The 18,510-nt window shown below is 37.6% G+C and overlaps 1 protein-coding gene across 7 annotated transcripts in view; it reads left to right on the forward strand.

Moving 5' to 3' along the window:
* The window catches only part of Fam172a (family with sequence similarity 172 member A), a 432,511-nt gene that overhangs the window by 234,812 nt on the left and 179,189 nt on the right, over window positions 1-18,510 (forward strand). For 6 of the 7 annotated variants that reach the window (XM_029468399.1, XM_021180172.2, XM_029468404.1 and 3 more), the window contains one exon: window positions 5,554-5,673. In XM_029468399.1, coding sequence (XP_029324259.1) covers window positions 5,554-5,673 — 120 coding nt within the window. Of the gene's footprint in view, window positions 1-5,553; window positions 5,674-12,926; window positions 13,431-18,510 lie in introns of those variants that run through there. The other variant, XM_029468402.1, reaches the window with a different exon arrangement.

Below are 18,510 nucleotides of genomic sequence, written 5' to 3' on the forward strand. Positions count from 1 at the left end.
GAGATGATCTTGTGGTTTTTGTCTTTGAGTTTGTTTATATAGTGGATTACGTTGATGGAATTCCATATAGTGTACCATCCTTGAATTCCTGGGATGAAGCCTACTTGATCATTTTTGATAATCATTTTGATGTGTTCTTGGATCCTGTTTTTGAATATGTTATTGAGTATTTTTGCATTGATATTCATAAGGGAAATTGGTCTGAAGTTCTCTATCTTTGTTTGGCCTTTGTGTGGTTTAGGTATCAGAGTAATTATGGCTTCATAGAATGAATTGGGTAGAGTACCTTCTGTTTCTATTCTGTGGAATAGTTTGAGGAATATTGGAATTAGGTCCTCTTTGAAGGTCTGATAGAGCTCTGCACTAAACCCATCTGGTGCTAGGCTTCTTTTGGTTTTGAGACTATTAATGATTATTTCTATTTCTTTAGGAGATATGGGACTGTTTAAATCATCAATCTGATCCTTATTTAACTTTGATACCTGGTATCTGTGTAGAAAATTGTCTATTTCATCCAGGTTTTCCAGTTTTGTTGAGTATAGCCTTTTGTAGTAGGATCAGATGGTTTTTTGGATTTCCTCAGATTCTGTTGTTATGTCTCCCTTTTTATTTCTGATTTTGTTTATTAGGATACTGTCCCTGTGTCCTCTAGTTAGTCTGTCTAGGGGTTAATCTATCTTGTTGATTTTTTTCAAAGAAACAGCTCCTGGTTTGGTTGATTCTTTCTTGGTTTATTTCAGCCCTGAGTTTGATTATTTCCGACTGTCTACTCCTCTTGGGTGAATTTGCTTCCTTTTGTTCTAGAGCTTTTTTAGGTGTACTGTCAAGTTGCTACTAATGTAGTGTGGACCCACCTTAGAGAGACACAGGAGATAATGGAGATCTCCACTGTGTCTACTAATGTAGTGTGGACCCACCTTCGAGAGACACAGGAGATAATGGAGATCTCCACTGTGTCTAGGGTCTGAGCACTCCCTGGTGGCAAGCTCTCCTCTGGCTGTAAAGGTGCACAGAGGACTGAGGGTCAACTTTGCCTCCTGTCTACAGATGTAAGCCTAAAGGACTCTGTCCCAGCTGCTCTGCTTTTATGTGGCCTGTGCTCTCCTGAGTGGACCCACCCTAGAGAGTCACTGGAGAGAAGCCAGTGCTCTCTTTAAATGTAGACCTGTTGAATTTTCAGTAAGTAAACCTATTTTTTACATTTAAGATATTTTTTTCAAGTGAACCTGCCCCATATGATATAGTATTTACATTAAAAATTTATCACACCTTTGTATTTAAGGCCTTTTGCTCTTTGGGTCATTGTTAATAGATGTCCTTCCAGAGTGTAATGCCTGTATGCTTTGACTTTTAAAATGGGAATTTTTAAATATCTTCATATTTATTGCATTTTATCTTGCTTTTTCTAAATGACTTTTACATATAAAATTTAAATTATAGGAGCACTCATTTTATAACTTTTTGTTTGTTTGTTTGTTTGTTTGTTTGTTTGTTTGTTTGTTTCTTGAGACAGGGTTTTTCTATGTAGCTCTGGCTGTCCTGGAACTCACTCTGTAGACCAGGCTTTCCTTGAACTCAGAAATCTGCCTGTCTCTGCCTCCCACGTGCTGGGATTAAAGGTGTGAGCCACCACTGCTAGGCTCATTTTATAACTTTGAAGCAACAGGTTTGCTGAAGAGAAATCTGTCAAATTTGGCAGTGGTTCAGAAAATATGTGAACCTGTCACTGTAAGCAGTCTCAAAGGGCAGAATGCATTACAGGAGCTAATTAACCTTAGAAAATAATTACACAAATATGCAAATATTGTTTCGCTTATTCTATGTGATATTAGCTCATGAAGTCCATCAGAAAGCAGAGGTCACAGTTCTCAGGTGGTGGAGGACCTGGCCTGATTGAGAAGACTTTGCTTGCTGAATCAGGTTTTTGTTTTGTTTTATTTTGTTTTGTTTTTTGTTTTTTGCATTTAGCAATTGACGATGGCCAGAGTATAGCAGGGAAGGCAGGCTGTGTTCTCAGAACTGCATGTACACTTCCCTGCTGTCTATACCCTGTGGTTTTTGCTACCTGCAAATTCCAGCTGATGTTCTTAGGGCTTTTCATGGATTTCCTTCTTTATATATTCTAAAGCACCTGTAAGTTTCTCAGTACAAAAATGTAACTTTATTAAACACTTACAAAATAGATTTTGTTTGTTTCTATTTCTGTATTAGGAAGTCTTTTGAAATCAGTTCAATTTTAAAATGTACTATCAGTAACATGCTCTCGAAATACTTTGTAAATGTATTAGGGTTATTGGCATAATATGGGTTATAGGTTATGACACAGCATCACCTGTTTTGTAAAATGAGTCACTGTTATGTCACTAATATAATATTTCAGAATTATATATTTAGAATATGCCCTTTGTATTAATTTTTATACACAACATTTGTAGAAGCTTAAAATTTCATAGAATTTTCTAAGTCATTAAATGATGGAGTTGTAAATAAGTAAACAAACAAAAACCTGTGTTTTGTTTTGTTTTTCCTTTTTTTTAACCTTCTAAAGTAGTTATATAGGGCAAAGATTTAATGTCCTTTCTTGCCATTTAAAATTAATCCTTTAAATATTAAATAAAACTTTTTAATTGCTCAAGATTCTTAGAGTAAATGATGATTTAGAGTTCTCTAAGGCTCAGAGAACATTGTGGAAAAGGACCCAAAGGAATGTAAGAGCCAGTGAGTAGGGACATGACATTCCCATTGCAACTGGATCTCACAGAGCTGCAATTGTGGGCAGTAGACCTGCATTAAGCTGGACGTGGCAAGGATAGTAGTGAATTAGGGTGAGGCTCCTGGGACTCCATCCCTCCCTGCTGAGCTATTGGCTACTGTTGCATACTAAGGCAGGAGCAATTATTATCTTCACTTGTATAGTAAAAGTAAGCCCATCAGGTTCCAATGGATAGTTTCACACTCAGCACCACCCAGATTATCTGTGTTAAAATTAATGGATCATAAAATAAAACAAGAAGACATGTAAGTGGGAAAAGAACCTGTAAGAAGTGGAGGGTTCCAGAGGTGAGAGAGAAGAAATAGGGTGTGAGAGTAGACAAAATGCTGTGTGTGTGGAGGGGGGGGTGTGGGTGTGTATGTGTGTGTGTGTGTGTGTGTGTGTGTGTGTGTGTGTGTGTAAGTGTCAAACAACCAACTTAGTAAACAAAACAGAAAGAAGTAATACTTTGATTATTAAAGCTATTTAATTATATATTACTAATACTTTCAATAGGAAGGCATGTATCACCTTTGCTGTTCTTTGCTTCATGCTCAGATTTTTCTGTCAGTTATCCTTGTCCTCGGAGCCAGGGTTTACTTCCTCATTGACACATCAGTAGTCTCACACTGTTCCACTACTCTAGCTCTTCTGATTGTGCGTTGTCTTGGATTCCTGTTGATGATCATGCTATCAGCCTTGCTCTTAAGCCTGTTTGAAACCGTCCTTCTCATTTGCTCCTCATAAGCATCTAGTGATTTCTGCCTAGACTTTGCCAAGATGGTACAATACCTCAGGTTATGATTCGGCTATGAAAGAACCAGCAATAATCACTGGATGATGTCTCTGATTTTGTTGCTTTGTTATCAGGTGCTGTTGATATCTTTTGAGCTAATCCAGAAGAAAGGAAACTAAAGAAGGGTGGATAGATTTGACACAGAGACAGGATCAGCAGGATTTAAGTGATTAGTTCTATGAGAAACTTAAGGGAAAGAGATAATAAAAATGATATTCAGGTTTCAGCTGGATGTGGGAAACAGAATTAGACAGGAAGTTCTGGAAGGCGTGGGGTAGTTTAGTTGATGTGTCTGTGGTATCCAACAGGAAATGATTAGTGGCCAGCACTTTTGTGGCTGTGGAAAGAAATTAGGAATGGTAACAGACATTAGGGAACAACAGCTTAATTGTAAAATTTTTAAAGTGGAACTAGGCTTGGTAACTCATGCCTGTAATCCTAGCACTTGGAGATAAAGGCAAGAAGATGGTCATTACTTTGAAAGTAATGCAGGCTAGAGTGGGTTCTATGCCAGCCTGAGCTGTTAGTGTAGACTGTTTGATATGATGTTTTTTAAAATCATTTCACATTTTGCAGTTATAATATAATTATATCATATTCTCCCTTCTTTTTCATCCATCCAAACACTCCCATATACCCCTTTTTGCTCTTTCAAATTCTTGCCTGTTCTTTCAATAATTATTGTTATATACATAAATGTTAGAATATCTGTATGAATACTATGTATGTGCATATGTACATGTACACACACACCCCTTACTCAGTCTCCACAATGACATATTTATGGATGTTTTCAAGCCTGACATTTGCTATTGGATAAGCCCTTGGTCTGCTATTCCCCAGGGAAGACTATTTCTCCTCTCTCAGCTCTCTTGTGCTACTGTAGTTCCTTGTGTAGGCTTGAGACTTTGTTTTCCCCATCCACTTCAGCATCTTTATTGTTGTTGTCTTGTGTTCAGCTCTTGTTTAGTCACATTGGTGGGACTTTCATAGAGACTATTACAGAATACCACAGCCAATCAAAATGTAGAGCTGTGTAACCTAGTCCCAAAGTATGCTACAACAAATCCCAGACCTACTGCACAGAGAAGGTTTGGACAATATAAAAACCGGGAGTTTTCCGTGTGATTGTGTCTCCAAATATATGCTTTCTAAAGATAAAAATTGTGAATACGTTCTCTTGTATAATATCCATGATGTATTTGGGAAACTATCTTCTAAGAAATAGGTACACGAACACATTTTTATGGTTGATTGGTTCTTAACAATTTATTATTTAATCATTATTTTTATATTATCTAAATTTGTCTGTGACCATTATATGTATCAGCTAATAAAATAAACAGGAAAGTTAAATTATTCTAGAAGGTTTAGAATATGATTAATAGGGTTTAAAGTCTTAGAGTTCAAGTCCCTATATTTATGTATTTAGATTTCTCTCAGTTCTAGAAATAAAATGTCTATAGTACATACTATTGGAAAGCATATATTCCTTTAAATGATTTCAATAGAAAATACCCATTATTACTTTTCTCCAAATTTTCAGTTTACTACTTAAAATATTATATACCAAATAATAATATATAGATATATAATTTAAATACTTTCAGATACATAGAAGAATGTAACTTAAATATTTTAGTATTAGTATTATATTGCTTTATCAAAATCCACCATAATGTTTTATTGTGTAATTTGAATATATTAAAGTAGATCTTAATATCTGAGGAATACCTGGATTGTTTCCCTTAAAATTGTACATATTCAATAAGCTGTTTCCAAAGATTACATTTACAGTTAAGCTTAGCAGTAATTTACTAATAGTTTTAATACTAATTTATTCTCTAATTTAAATATTCAATAGAGTTCTTTTGTTTTGTTATTTCTGTGAATATTCTCTAACCATCTAACCAGCTTATTCTTATGCTGTGTTTGTAAGCATATAATTTAACTGATTACTGTGACAGTCACTGTATAGTCTGCAGTATGTATTTGTTTTTTATAGGAAAATGGTTCTCCTGAAGAGCATGCGGTCTATGTGTGGGACCATTTCATAGCCCAGGCTGCTGCTGAGAATGTGTTCTTTGTGGCTCATAGTTATGGAGGACTCGCTTTTGTTGAACTGGTAAGTACATATTAATTTTTAAAAAGACTTTATTTATTTTACTTATTTTATGTATGAGTATACTGTTGCTCTCTTCAGACACAACAGAAGAGGACATCAGATCCCATTACAGATGGTTGTGAGCCACCATGTGGTTGCTGGGAATTGAACTCAGGACCTCTGGAAGAGCATTAAGTGCTCATAACCACTGAGTCATCTCTCCAGTCCACGTACTTTATTTTTTTAATGTGTGTATGGACATCCCTGTATTTATGTATATCATGTGTGTGCCACATGATATGTATTTGGCCACAAAGGGCTAAGTATTCTCCTGGATCTGGAGTTACTAGCCACATTAGCCACTTGAGCCACTTGATGTGGTACTGTGTGGGCTAAAAATGGGATCCCGGGTCCAGCTCAGAGCCACTGCCTGAGGAGGGATATGGGAAGTCTAACTGCACACCATGAGAAGCTACAGGACTCTGCGCCGGTGGTGGGGAGGCTCAGTCTGAGGTTCCTGTGAAACTGCCAGAGTCAGGCTCCAAATCTTGGTCACCACAGATGAGGATGGGTGCTGGGGAAGAGCTGGCTCTGGGGTCCCCAGGCCGAGGCCAGGGACGACAGGTTCTCACTCTTGGACAGCATAGACGCAGCTTGATGTTTCAGAAGAGCTGACAACAGAGTGTAGGCCTACTGGCTGGCTCTACCCTGGGAACAAGGGGGAAGGGTGGGAAGAGAGCTCTTCACTGGTTCCTGCGGGTAGGAGACTCCTTGTATTTCTTGGCCGGTGGCTTGGCTTGGTGGTGACCATGGCTGAGAATACAAGAAGGCCTACCGAGGGAGATTAAACCTGCTGCTCTTTAGAGGAAGACCTGCTCCATTACTCCAGTATGACAGATCCTGACGAGAAGACAGTCCCTGGTTTAAAGGCATTTATTGTAGAAAGGCAGAGAGAGGGAGAGAGTAGGGAGGTAAAGGCTGACCATGGAAATGTGGAGTGAGGGGGGAAGGGAATGCAGAGAGGGGGAGCAAGAGAATGAGAGACAAGAGTAAGGGAGTAGAAGGGGAGAGAGTAAGAGTAAGAGAGGGAGAAGAGGGCAAGCAGCTCCTTTTATAGTGGGCCAGACCTACATGGCTGTTACCAGGTAACTGTGGGGGTGGAGTCCAGACAGAATACTGGGAGCTTGGGGCACTGCCCAATGTGACTAATAGCCACAGAATTATGGAGCTCTGGGACCTTGTGTCAAGAGCCTGGTGTCTGGGAGCATGGCAAACTTCCTTCCGTTCCTTGAAGAGTTATCTCCTGGGTCTCTGGGGTTTAAACCTAGCTCAACCAGAAAACAGGCTGACTTTCATGGTCCCACAGTATTGGGAACTGAACCAGTGTCCTCTGCAGGAACCAGTGTCCTCTGTCAGCTCCTTCAGCTTGTAATTCTAATTTTAAATATCAGCCTGAGCCTCGTTACAGGTTTTGTTCTTGTTTTGTTTTATTTTGTTTTGTTTTGACTTGATTTGATTTGATTTGATTTGATTTAATTTGATTTGATTTGATTTGGGGGTCAGAGGCTGTTTTGTTTTTGTTTTGAGACAGAGTTTCATTGGGCAGCCCTAGATGGCCTAGAACTTGCTGTGTAGACCAGATTAGCATTGAACTCACAGAGATCTGGCTGCCTCTGCCTTGCAAGTGCTGGGATTAAAGGTGTGTGCCACTACACCCAGCATGCCTTCTACTCCTTTTTTCCCCTTCATAGTATTTAAAGGTATCTCCTTTTTTTAAATTTAGTTTTAAAATTTTATTTTTCTCAAGTATTACCCTCTTACCTGGTTTCCCCACCTCCCAGATCCCCTCTATCCCACCCCCTTCCCCACTGCTTCTATGAGGCTATTCTTGGCTGCTAGCATCCAACTCTGTATTTGTGAGGGTTTGACAGGACCTCTTAGGAGACAGCTATATCAGGCTCCTGTCAGCAAGCACTTCTTGGCATCCACAATAGTGTCTGTGTTTGGTAACTGTATGTTGGATGGATCCCCATGTGGGGCAGACTCTTTATGGCCTTTCCTTCAGTACTTTCTCTGTACTTTGTCTTCATATTTGCTCCTGTGAGTATTTTGTTCCCCTTTTGAAGAAGGACCAAAGCACACACACTTTGGTCTTCCTTCTTCTTGAGCTTCATATGGTCTGTGAATTGTATCTTGTGTATTCTGAGTTTTGGGGCTAATATCCACTTATCAGTGAGTCCATACCATATGTGTTTTTTTGTGATTGGGCTACCTCACTCAGGATGATATTTTCTACTTCCAATTGTCTGGGAATTTCATGAAATCATTGCTTTTAGTGGCTGAGTAGTATTCCATTGTGTAAATGTACCACATTTCCTGTATCCATTCCTCTGTTGAGGAACATCTGGGTTCTTTCCAGCTTCTGCTATTCTAAATATGGCTGCTATGAACATACTGGAGCATGTGTCCTTGTAATGTGTTGGAGCATCTTTTGGATATATGCCCAGGAGTGGTATTGCTGGGTCCACAGATAGAACAGCCAGACTGATTTGCAAAGTGGTTGTACCAGCTTGCAATCCCAACAATGCAGGAATGTTCCTCTTCTCCACATCTTCATCAGCATCTGCTCTCACCTGAGTTTTTGATCTTAGCCATTCTGACTGGTGTGAGGTAGAATCTCAGGGTTGTTTTGATTTGCATTTCCCTGATGACTAAGGATGTTGAACAGTTTTTAGGTGCTTCTCAGCCATTCTGTATTCCTCAGTTGAGAAGTCTTTGTTGAGCCTAGTTCCCCGCTTTTAATAGGTTTATTTGGTTCTCTGGAGTTTAACTTCTTGAGTTCTTGGCATATATTGGATATTATCCCTCTGTTGGATGTAGAGTTGGTAAATATCTTTTCCTTATCTGTTGGTTTCTGTTTTGTACTATTGACAGTGTCCTTTGACTTACAGAAGCTTTGCAATTTTATGAGGTCCCATTTGTCAATTCTTGATCTTAGATCCTTGGTGTTCTGTTCAGGAAATTTTCCCCTGTGCCCACATGTTTGAGAATTTTCCACACTATCTCTTTTAGATTCAGTGTATCTGGTTTTATGTGAAGGTCCTATATCCACTTGGACTTGAACTTTATACAAGGAGATAAGAACAGATCAATTTGCATTCTTTTACATTTTGACCTCCAGTTGAACCAGCACTATGTGTTGAAAATGCTGTCTTTTTCCCACTGGATGGTTTTAGTTCCTTTGTCAAAGATCAAGTGACCATAGGTGTGTTGGTTCATTTCTGGGTCTTCAATTCTTTTCCATTGATCTACCTGCCTGCATTTGTACCAGTACCATGTAGTTTTTTATATGACAATTGCTCTGTAGTGCAGCTTGAGTTCAGGGATGGTGCTTCCCCTTAAGTTCTTTTATTGTTGAGAATAGTTTTCACTATTCTGCATTTTTTGTTATTCCAAATGAATTTGAGAATTGCCCTTTCTAACTCTGTAAAGAATTGAATTGGAATTTTGATGAGGATTGCATTGAATCTGTAGATTGCTTTTGGCAAGATGGCCCTTTAGATATGGAAAAAATGAGAAGCCTTGTCTAGTCCCTGATTTTAGTGGGATTACTTCAAGTTCCTCTCCATTTAGTTTGATGTTGGCTACTGGATTGCTGTATATTGCTTTTACTATGTTTAGGTATGGGCCTTGAATTCGTGTCTTTCCAAGACTTTTAACATGAAAGGATGTTGAATATTGTCAAATGCTTTTTCAGCATCTAATGAAATGATCATGTTTTTTTTTTTCCCTTTGAGTTTGTTTATGTAGTAAATTACATTGATAGATTTCCATATATTGAACCATCCCTGCATCCCTTACATTAAAGATATGGGCAACTACACCCAGCATGCCCTCTATCCCCCCCCCCGATATTATTATTTAAATATATTTCAAACCTTCTAAGAGCCAGAGTTGGCAGATAGATAAATGACTCCAAGAAAACCACATCGTCCAAAAACCCTGGGACTGATAGACATATCACACAGAGACTGTGCCAGCACCTGCACAGGTTCAAACCAGACCAAGTCCCAGCACTGAGAAAGAGATGCAGACATAAGTCCCAACCCTTCCCAAGAAGCTATTTACACATGATGCCTGCAGGGACAGGGAACATTTGTTTTCTCTAATAGAGTGACACTGGGTATAGGAATCATACCCCAGGCAGGCCTATGACCAATTGTAGTTGTTGAACACAAAAATGGACTCCTTTTGGGTGCATTGGTGTAGGTGGGCTTTTTTGTTTCATTTTGTCTTGGTATTATATGTCTCAATAGATTTTTTGTTGTTGTTGTTTCTTTGTTTTTATTTTTATTTCTGTTTTGTTTTCTTTTTTGAGAGAGAGAGAAAAAGAATATGAAGTTAAATGTATAGTAACTGAGCAGGAACTGGGAGGAGGTAGTGAGAGAATGTGACCAATATATTGGACAATTTTTTCAGTTTAGTTTAAAATGTAATAAATCATGTCCAGTGTATGTTTGTATGATTTTTGAAAACAGTTTATAGATCTCTGTGAGTGTAGCAGAACTTTATATTGTTAATCAGAAGTGGGCTTTGCCTGATTCTTCTTTCCATGTTACTTTACATTTTAATATTATCACATCAGCTTCTATACATTTTAGATGTACATTTCTGTTTTGTTTGTTTTATTTATTATTAATATATTGTTATATGTGAACAATCAAAACTTCCTGTCTCTTTTAACATTTGGTATCATTTAATAATTTTCAGTTGACTTTAATGTGTATTGTTTACTATGTAATACTTATCAGTTTATATGACTAGCATTAAAACTGTTAGAAAGGTTCCATTAAATTACATTGAACTACCAATTTTGCTTGGTCACAAAAATTTTGTATTTTTTGGTATTCTGATTTTTAAGAGTTAAAATTAGGTGTCATGATAGGAACAGTTACCATCTGTCTCAGGTTTAATCTGAATTGTATAAAGTATTACAGATAGCCCAGTTTTTGTCACTGTTGTTGTTTTTAATGATTAATGCTATAAGTTGACTAATGAAGCGTTGTCATTTTGTCTATCACCCATGTCACAGGACCATTCCTTTGCTACAACAGATTAGCTTGTTGATAGTGTATCTGAGAATGTTAAAGCCAAGGAAATTGACATGAGCATTAAATCAACCACAATATTTGTTGTCTCATTTTAGAATTTAGGCTTGGTGTGAAATTATGTCAGTATATTCCTGTAACCATTTTAGATGTGTTATAATTCAGTCTTACATGATATCGATGAAAGTGGTGCTAGCCCTTGACATCTGAGAATGATACTGCAGTTATCCTATGTCTTTTACTTATACCATGCTAAGATCAAAAAAATGTATTGTCATTTCTTTCTTAATTTGACTTCAGTATTTAGAGATTGTTTACAGGCATTTTTAGCTTCACAGATTTTTGTTTATTTTGATATATATTATGTTATATATAACAGACACCTTAAGGGAGGGAGCATTTTATATTAGTGTGTTATTTTTAATAACACAAAGAAAAATCCAATATTTTAAAATAATTTGTTTCAATATCTACAGATACAAGTAAATAATTATACATTTGTAGCTATTATAGCTTTTATTTGTAAGTCATCAAAATTACTTTAAAATTAACTTTTTAAACTTACAGAGTAACCTAAAATATATAAAGATACTAATTTTAGCTTTGTAAATGAAATTTGGGATTAGGGTGTATTTAAGGCTATTTTTAAAATGAACTTAAGATGCCAAATTGACAGATGACCAATGTGTCAGTCCTGTTTTGCCTGTCCTTCTTGTCACACACTGGTGGATATTTCTCCACTTTTGTTCCACTTTAATATAAAGCACACAGATGTTTCAGAACAAGACTTGACTTCTGACCTTGAGGCCATTAGGGTCAGGGTCCTCGGGGCCTGTGAAATTATCACAAGCTGAGCTAAAGTTTTTCTCCAGCACAGGAAGTAACTAGTAAGTAAGAAGTTAAAAAGGAGCTTTGTCTGAGAGACAAGATGGTCCCAGTAAGGGTCAGCTTCTGTAGTCTGCTGTCCCTGTAGGAGGCCATGCATGGGAGGAGGAGATAATGTAACCTCTGGAGATCTGTCAGCCTGGAGCAGAGCTGAGAAGTCTATTTAATATGAAATACCTTGCTTACATCTTAAAATATTAATGATTATCATTTCAAATTCTTGTATTTGGTACTTGTGCAACAAATGATTGCAGTTGTAAGGCAGGAGCATTACAATGCAAGCTGAAGAGAGAGTGACCCCCTCGGAAAAAGCAACCTACAAGCAAAGAGTACTCGCACTGATGTAGGCTTCATGGTACTGAACGTGATAACATGTAACTCCACTATGTTTTTATTTCAAAATGCTTCTTCAAAGAAAGCATTGGGACAGAAAAGCAAGCTCTATGATGCTTATAAGCTGTTTTTTTTTCTAAAGCCAAGCATTAGTGTTGAAAACGTTAACAAATGTTGTCTCAGGATATTTCAACATATGTGTCATATGTAGTTGTCTCACATGGTTTCAAGTTGTTAATACTAGCTACGTGAGAAAATTGTGAAGATTAATATTATAGTGTATAAAACTTAAATTATGGTATAGTTTTCTCTTGGTGCTGCATTATGTACAAGTCATGAATAAATCCTTTAGCTTTCAACAGTTTAAAATATTTTTAAATTATTCAGAATTTACACTTCTTAAAAGAATGTAGGGCCTTTGTCCCTGTGTCTCTGCCTCAGTGTATGCCATCATATTTGAGTATGCAGAAATTATCCTCTTCATGGTCATAAGTATAAAGAACACTGTATGACACATACAGTTAAAAAATAAATATAATTAATGCAATTTTGTATAGTCTTTATTGTTTGAATATCATACATTAAGATCTTATGTAGTAATCTTGCCATTTACTGGGTTAAATTTTGTGTAAAATTCTACTTTAAATTAAGTGTTTACTTTGAAGTTTGCAGAACAAAATTATAGAAGGCCCATGTTTTGTTAATTTTTGGTTTTGGAAGCAGTGAACATAATTTATCATTACATTCTGTCTTAAAGTGTTGAATTGCACCTCAAGCACAGGCAATAGTGAAAGGTTTCTTTTCAAAGCCACTATTCATTTTGTAGTAGTATGTCTTGCAAAGCAGCTTTTCCGGGTCTAGTTTCATAAAAACAGTGTACAGTTTGCTGTAACCACAGGAAACCTGATACCAAAGTTATCCTTTTCACCACCTCTGCTCTTACTACAGAGAAAACTCAAACAACTCTCTGTGATCCTAGAAAAACAAGTATTGATAAGACATTCAAATGAAATTCAACATGTAGTTATCAAAGGTAAGAGAAGAAACAGGCTTACCAATTGTTAATGAATTTCTGAAAATAATGTATTTGTCTATATACTTTGTCTAAGCCATCAGCACAAAGGCTTATATTTCTGTCTTAGGCATTTAATTTTATATGATAGAATTAATAATCTTAGTTACAACTTGCCTTCCAAATTGATTTGGAAAGACCTGTACAGACTGTGCAACCTACTTATTAAAACTTAGGCTCTTTGGCTCATTTTTCTCTAATTTTCACATTTCAATTCATGTTTTGACATGTCCATAATCTCTCTCACAGCCACTTGGTTGACATGATTCCATTGCTTCCACTGGCCATTTCACTGGGCTTTGTTCTTGCCTTTCCAGGTGCTAAGCAGTTTAGGAAACCAAGTAACACTCTGAGCATTGAGCTTGCAGTCCTTGTCATTGTCCCTTACCTACCTGAGTTTAGTTCACTGCTGTGCTTACAGGGGCTCAATACATCACATTCAGATAGCTTCCCTTAATCAAAGCGAGAGCACTCATATTTTTTTTAACATGTACCAAGTATTTGAGTTAGTACATTTCATTAGCTTCGCTGACTTGTCTGAACAGATAGAATATTAGGATCTGCTCATTTTTAGTTCTTTTTCTATGTTGTTAATGGTTCGTTCACAGCCATCATTAAAAAACATCACTTAGAAATGTGTGAAAACAGCTCCTTTTGAAAGCAAGTCTTTACCCACTTTTGATTTTGGTTTTTCCATGCTTGTCAGCACTTGATTGGCACCTCACTTGCATGTGAATTAAGGAATGAAGGGAACTCTTATTTTCCTGCCATTGTTCCATGCTGGGCTCCCTGGCCTCCAGGCTGCCTAAGCTGCCTTGAGCAGCTGGTATAAGGCTAGTTTTGGGCATGGCTGTATGAGGACACTCAGCCTCAGTCTACTCTTAGAAGACTCTTTTAAGTAACTTGGAAAATGATTTATATTTATACTAAGGAGGAAATGGAATTGAGCTAAAAACTTTTAGCCTTTACCTTTAGGGATATGATGATGGCTAACCATGGCCTTAAAATAATAGCATTGTATTTTGTCCACAAAAAGACAAAGTAAAATTAGTATTGGTAGGAAGTTTATTTAATGTGATTTATGTGAATTGTGACATTTTGAGTGGCTGGGAATCAGAAATTGAGAAGTGAAATAAGGAAGAATAAACCATAGAAAATGCAATTATAATGACATCAACGTAACTGAGAGGAAAAGCACTCTTACAACCTTACTTTGAATCTAGGCAATTCAGTAAAAATAACATTTGTAGGAAAATGACAAAATACATCTTAATTAGTTTTACTTTAAAATTGTCTTGTGTATCTAAGTCTTTGATTACCCAAACACTGAAGAAACAGCTTCCAGGTAAAGAGTCTAATGTTGTCTTCAAGTTTGAGAATACTCAAAACAATGAGTGACATATTTGCAGTTAGTTGGCCATTACATGGAGTTTAAGCCTTAGCAGCAAGATTCCTACTAATTTATTCATTCTACTCTCAATTTACATATTGACTGATTTCAGAATTTTAGCAAGTCCACTTATCCTCATTAATCAGCATTCCCATTCCTGCTGATAACTCCAACTCTCAGTGTGACAAGAAGGACCACCTCTCTACAACTCATTTTCCCAAGTCTACTACTTTCAGTAAAACAGGAAAGTTATTAAAGTGAATTATGTTTTCATAGTGTTATATCACCTCCAATGGAAGATCCCAAAAATACCATTTCATCCCAGTACATTGTTGGCTTATTAATTTACTATTGTATGTTGTTTTAGTTATTTTATGCATGACATAAAATTTATACAACTAATTTGAGATATAATTACTTACTGAATTTCATTGAGATATACTTTATATGCTAGGAAATTCATCTTTTGAAGAAGTACAAATTAATGGGTTTTAGCATATTTATAGATTTTTACAACCATCACCAATGTCTAAATTAAGATTAAGTCCCTTCAGGGTTTTTTTTTTTTTTTTTTTTTTTTTTTTTTTTTGGGGGGAGGGGTTTTTTTTTTTTTTTTTTTTTTTCAGGGTTTTTTTTTTTTTTGGATTTTTAAAACTTTTATTTTATTTGTAATTCATTTTTTACACTCCATATTCCATTCCCCACACCTCCCCACCCACCCTCCGAATGCTTCCAACCCCATACCTCCTCCCCACCCTACTCCATCTCCACATGGATGTCCCCACCCCCCATCCCACCTGATCTCTACACTCCCTGGGGCCTCCAGTCTCTTGAGGGTTAGGTGCATCATCTCTGAATGAACACAAACCCAGAAGTCCTCTACTGTATGTGTGTTAGGGGCCTCATATCAGCTGGTGTATGCTGTCTGTTTGGTGGTCCAGTGTTTGAGAGATCTCAGGGGGGCAGATTATCCAAGACTGCTGCTCCTACAGAATCGCCCTCTCCTCAGCTTCTTTCAGTCTTTCCCAACTCAACAAGAAGGGTCAGCTGCTTCTGTCCATTGGTTGGGTTCAAATAACTGCATCTGACTCTTTCAGCTGCTTGTTGGATCTTTTGAAGGGCAGTCACAATAAACCACCCCCCACACACTATTTTAAGCTCTGCATAGCCTCAGTAATAGTGTCAGGCCCTGGAACCTCCCCTTGAGCTGGATCCCACTTTGGGCCTGGTGCTGGACCTTCTTCTCCCCAGGCTCCTCTCCATTTCCATCCCTGTAATTCTTTCAGACAGAAACAATTGTGGGTCATAGGTGTGACTGTGGGATGGCAACCCCACAAATGTCCTGTCTTTCCACTAGAGGTGGGCTCCACAGGTTCCCTCTCCCCACTGCTGAGCACCTAATCAAAGGTCCCTCCCTATGAGTCCTGGGAGTCTCTCACCTCCCAGGTCTTTGGTGCATTCTGGCGGGGAGGGGGGGGTAGTCAGTCCCTCCAACCTCCTGTTTCCTGAGGTTGCCTGTTTCCATTCATTCTGCTGGCCCTTAGGGCTTCTGTCCTTTTCCCTCACCCAGTATCAAATCAGGTTCCCCTCTACCCCTGACTTCCCTGCCACCCCATCCACATTCCCTCCCAAGTCCCTCCCTTCCCAATTATAATTGCTTTCTTCTCTCTCCCAAGTGGTACTGAGGTGTCCTCACTTGGGCACTTCAGCTTGTTGAGCCTTTTGAATTCTGTGGGACTGTATCTTGTGTATTCTGTATACGTTTATTTTTCTTTTTTCTATCTTTCTTTCTCTTTTGGCTAATATCCACTTATTAGTGAGTACATACCATGCATGTCCTTTTGGGTCTGAGTTACCTCACTCAGGATGATATTTTCTAGTTCCAATCATTTGCCTGCAAAAGTTAGGATGTCCTTGCTCTTAATATCTGATATTCCACAATGTCACAATATTACACAATATTCCATTGTGTAAATGAACCACATTTTCTGTATCCATTCTTCTGTTGTGGGACATCTAGGTTGTTTCAAGCTTCTGGCTATCACAGAAAAGACCACCCCTTCAGTTTAAGTCCATGAAATATCACAAAATGAGTAGTCTTAAATATCTGCCCCTAGTGTCTAGTTTTATTGCTTGGATTATGTTCCTCCCCTTCCTCCTCTCTTCCTACTTCCCCATCTTGCTCTACCTCCTCATTTCCCTCTCCTTCTCCACTGCCTCCTCCTTCTTCCTTCTCTTCCTCTCCCCACTTCTTCCTACCTCCTATTTGAGACAGGGTCTCACTATATAACCCTCACTGTCCAGGCATTCATGGAGATACTCCTGTCTCTGCCTTCTAGGGATTAAAATTATGCACTACCACTGTTAGCCTGTTTGCATTAGTTTTTATAAATTATGTGTGATAAGTGTCAAATTTAGTTTAAAATTTTTTTGAGTATTTGTATTCAGCTTTCCTGCCACTTTTCATTGGGAAACAAAGCCATTTTTCTTTTTATTGTATTAACATTCCATTAAAAAACAATTACCTATGAATGTAAGCCAGGACACTGTCCTATTGATAAATGTTACTGTCCTCCTAGTGGAACCACAGTGACTTACTTGAGGCAGCTTTGCAGTGAGTTTTGAAGTCAGGATGTTGGTCTAATACTTTTACAAGATTACTTTGGCTACTTACATATCCTTATGGATTTTAGAATCAATGTGGTTGTTGCTGGGAAGAAGAAAACAGATCAGGGATTCTGATTCAGGTTCATTAAATGTGTGAACATTTTGGAGATTATTGCTATCTTGATGATAAAAGCGTTTCTATCCATGAACTTGGATATCCTTTCCATTTATCCATTTACTTGTGTTTTAAAAATATCGTGTTCCCTAGCTGAGAAACTATTTGCAATTGATTCTATTGAAGCTAGCAGACTGTTGAGGAAGGTAAAGTCTTTTCTTTTTAAAGGTATGAGTACTGGTAGGTTACCCAGTCTTTAGTGGAAGACTCACACCCTCAGGATTGTATGTATTCAAGGCTGTAGTATTTGTGACTGCAGTGAATTTTGTCTCTTCCTTTCCAATCTGGATATATTTTATGTAATTTATTTCATTTTATAAGTTGTTTTTGCCTTGTTACCCTGAGGAGAACCTACAGCCCAAGGTTGAGTTGATCTGGCTGAGCCTTCTTTAAGATTTTAAAGAGAAAGTGAAGATCATATGCCCCAGTACAGGGAATGCCAGGGCCAGGAAGCAGGAGTGGGTGGGTTGGGGAGCAGGGCCGGGGGAGGGTATAGGGGACTTTCGGGATAGCATTTGAAATGTAAATGAAGAATATATCTAATAAAAAATGAAATGGAATAAAAAGTCAGTATTTTGCCACCAAGTGCGGTGGTCATTGTGGTTATTCATTTGTTACTTCCCTGGCAAACTAATGTGATCATCTCATTCAGAAGATACTGGGATAGAGCAAAGGTGGTCTTTTTATATAATAATCAATCCAGACTACTCTCTGGGAATTACTTTTGTAAGAGGCTTTTGCAATGTCAATAAAGACTGTACCAGGCTAGTGTCTTTCCACATTCACACAGCTAAGAGACGAGACATGATCTCTCTTAATAAAATGGACATTGAAGCCATTGAGCTCTTAAATGTAACATAATACTTGTCAACTCAGAAAATAAGTTGACAAATTAATGTGTTAAATATAAATACATCTTTAAAGTGAGTTTCTCATTGTATAGCCCCTAATGGCCTATAATTCACTTTGTAGAACAGGCTAGCCTCAAACTCAAAGCGATCCACCTGCCATTGGCTACTAAGCACTGAGATTATAGGAATATACAACTATGCCTAAATAATAGATCTTTAGCCAAGAAACATTTATTTCCCCATATTCGATATAATATTTCAAATAGAAATCCTATACTATAGATATGAAAAACTATGATGGTCTACTGAAATGTTTTCATGGGAATTATAGAGAAACACATTTTAGCTAAATAGGGACTTTTTTTTAATATTTTTATTACATATTTTCCTCAATTACATTTCCAATACTACCCCAAAAGTCCCCCATAGCGCCCCCC

This window comes from Mus caroli, chromosome 13 (genome assembly GCF_900094665.2).
Source record: "Mus caroli chromosome 13, CAROLI_EIJ_v1.1, whole genome shotgun sequence".
NCBI classification, from domain to species: domain Eukaryota; kingdom Metazoa; phylum Chordata; class Mammalia; order Rodentia; family Muridae; genus Mus; species Mus caroli.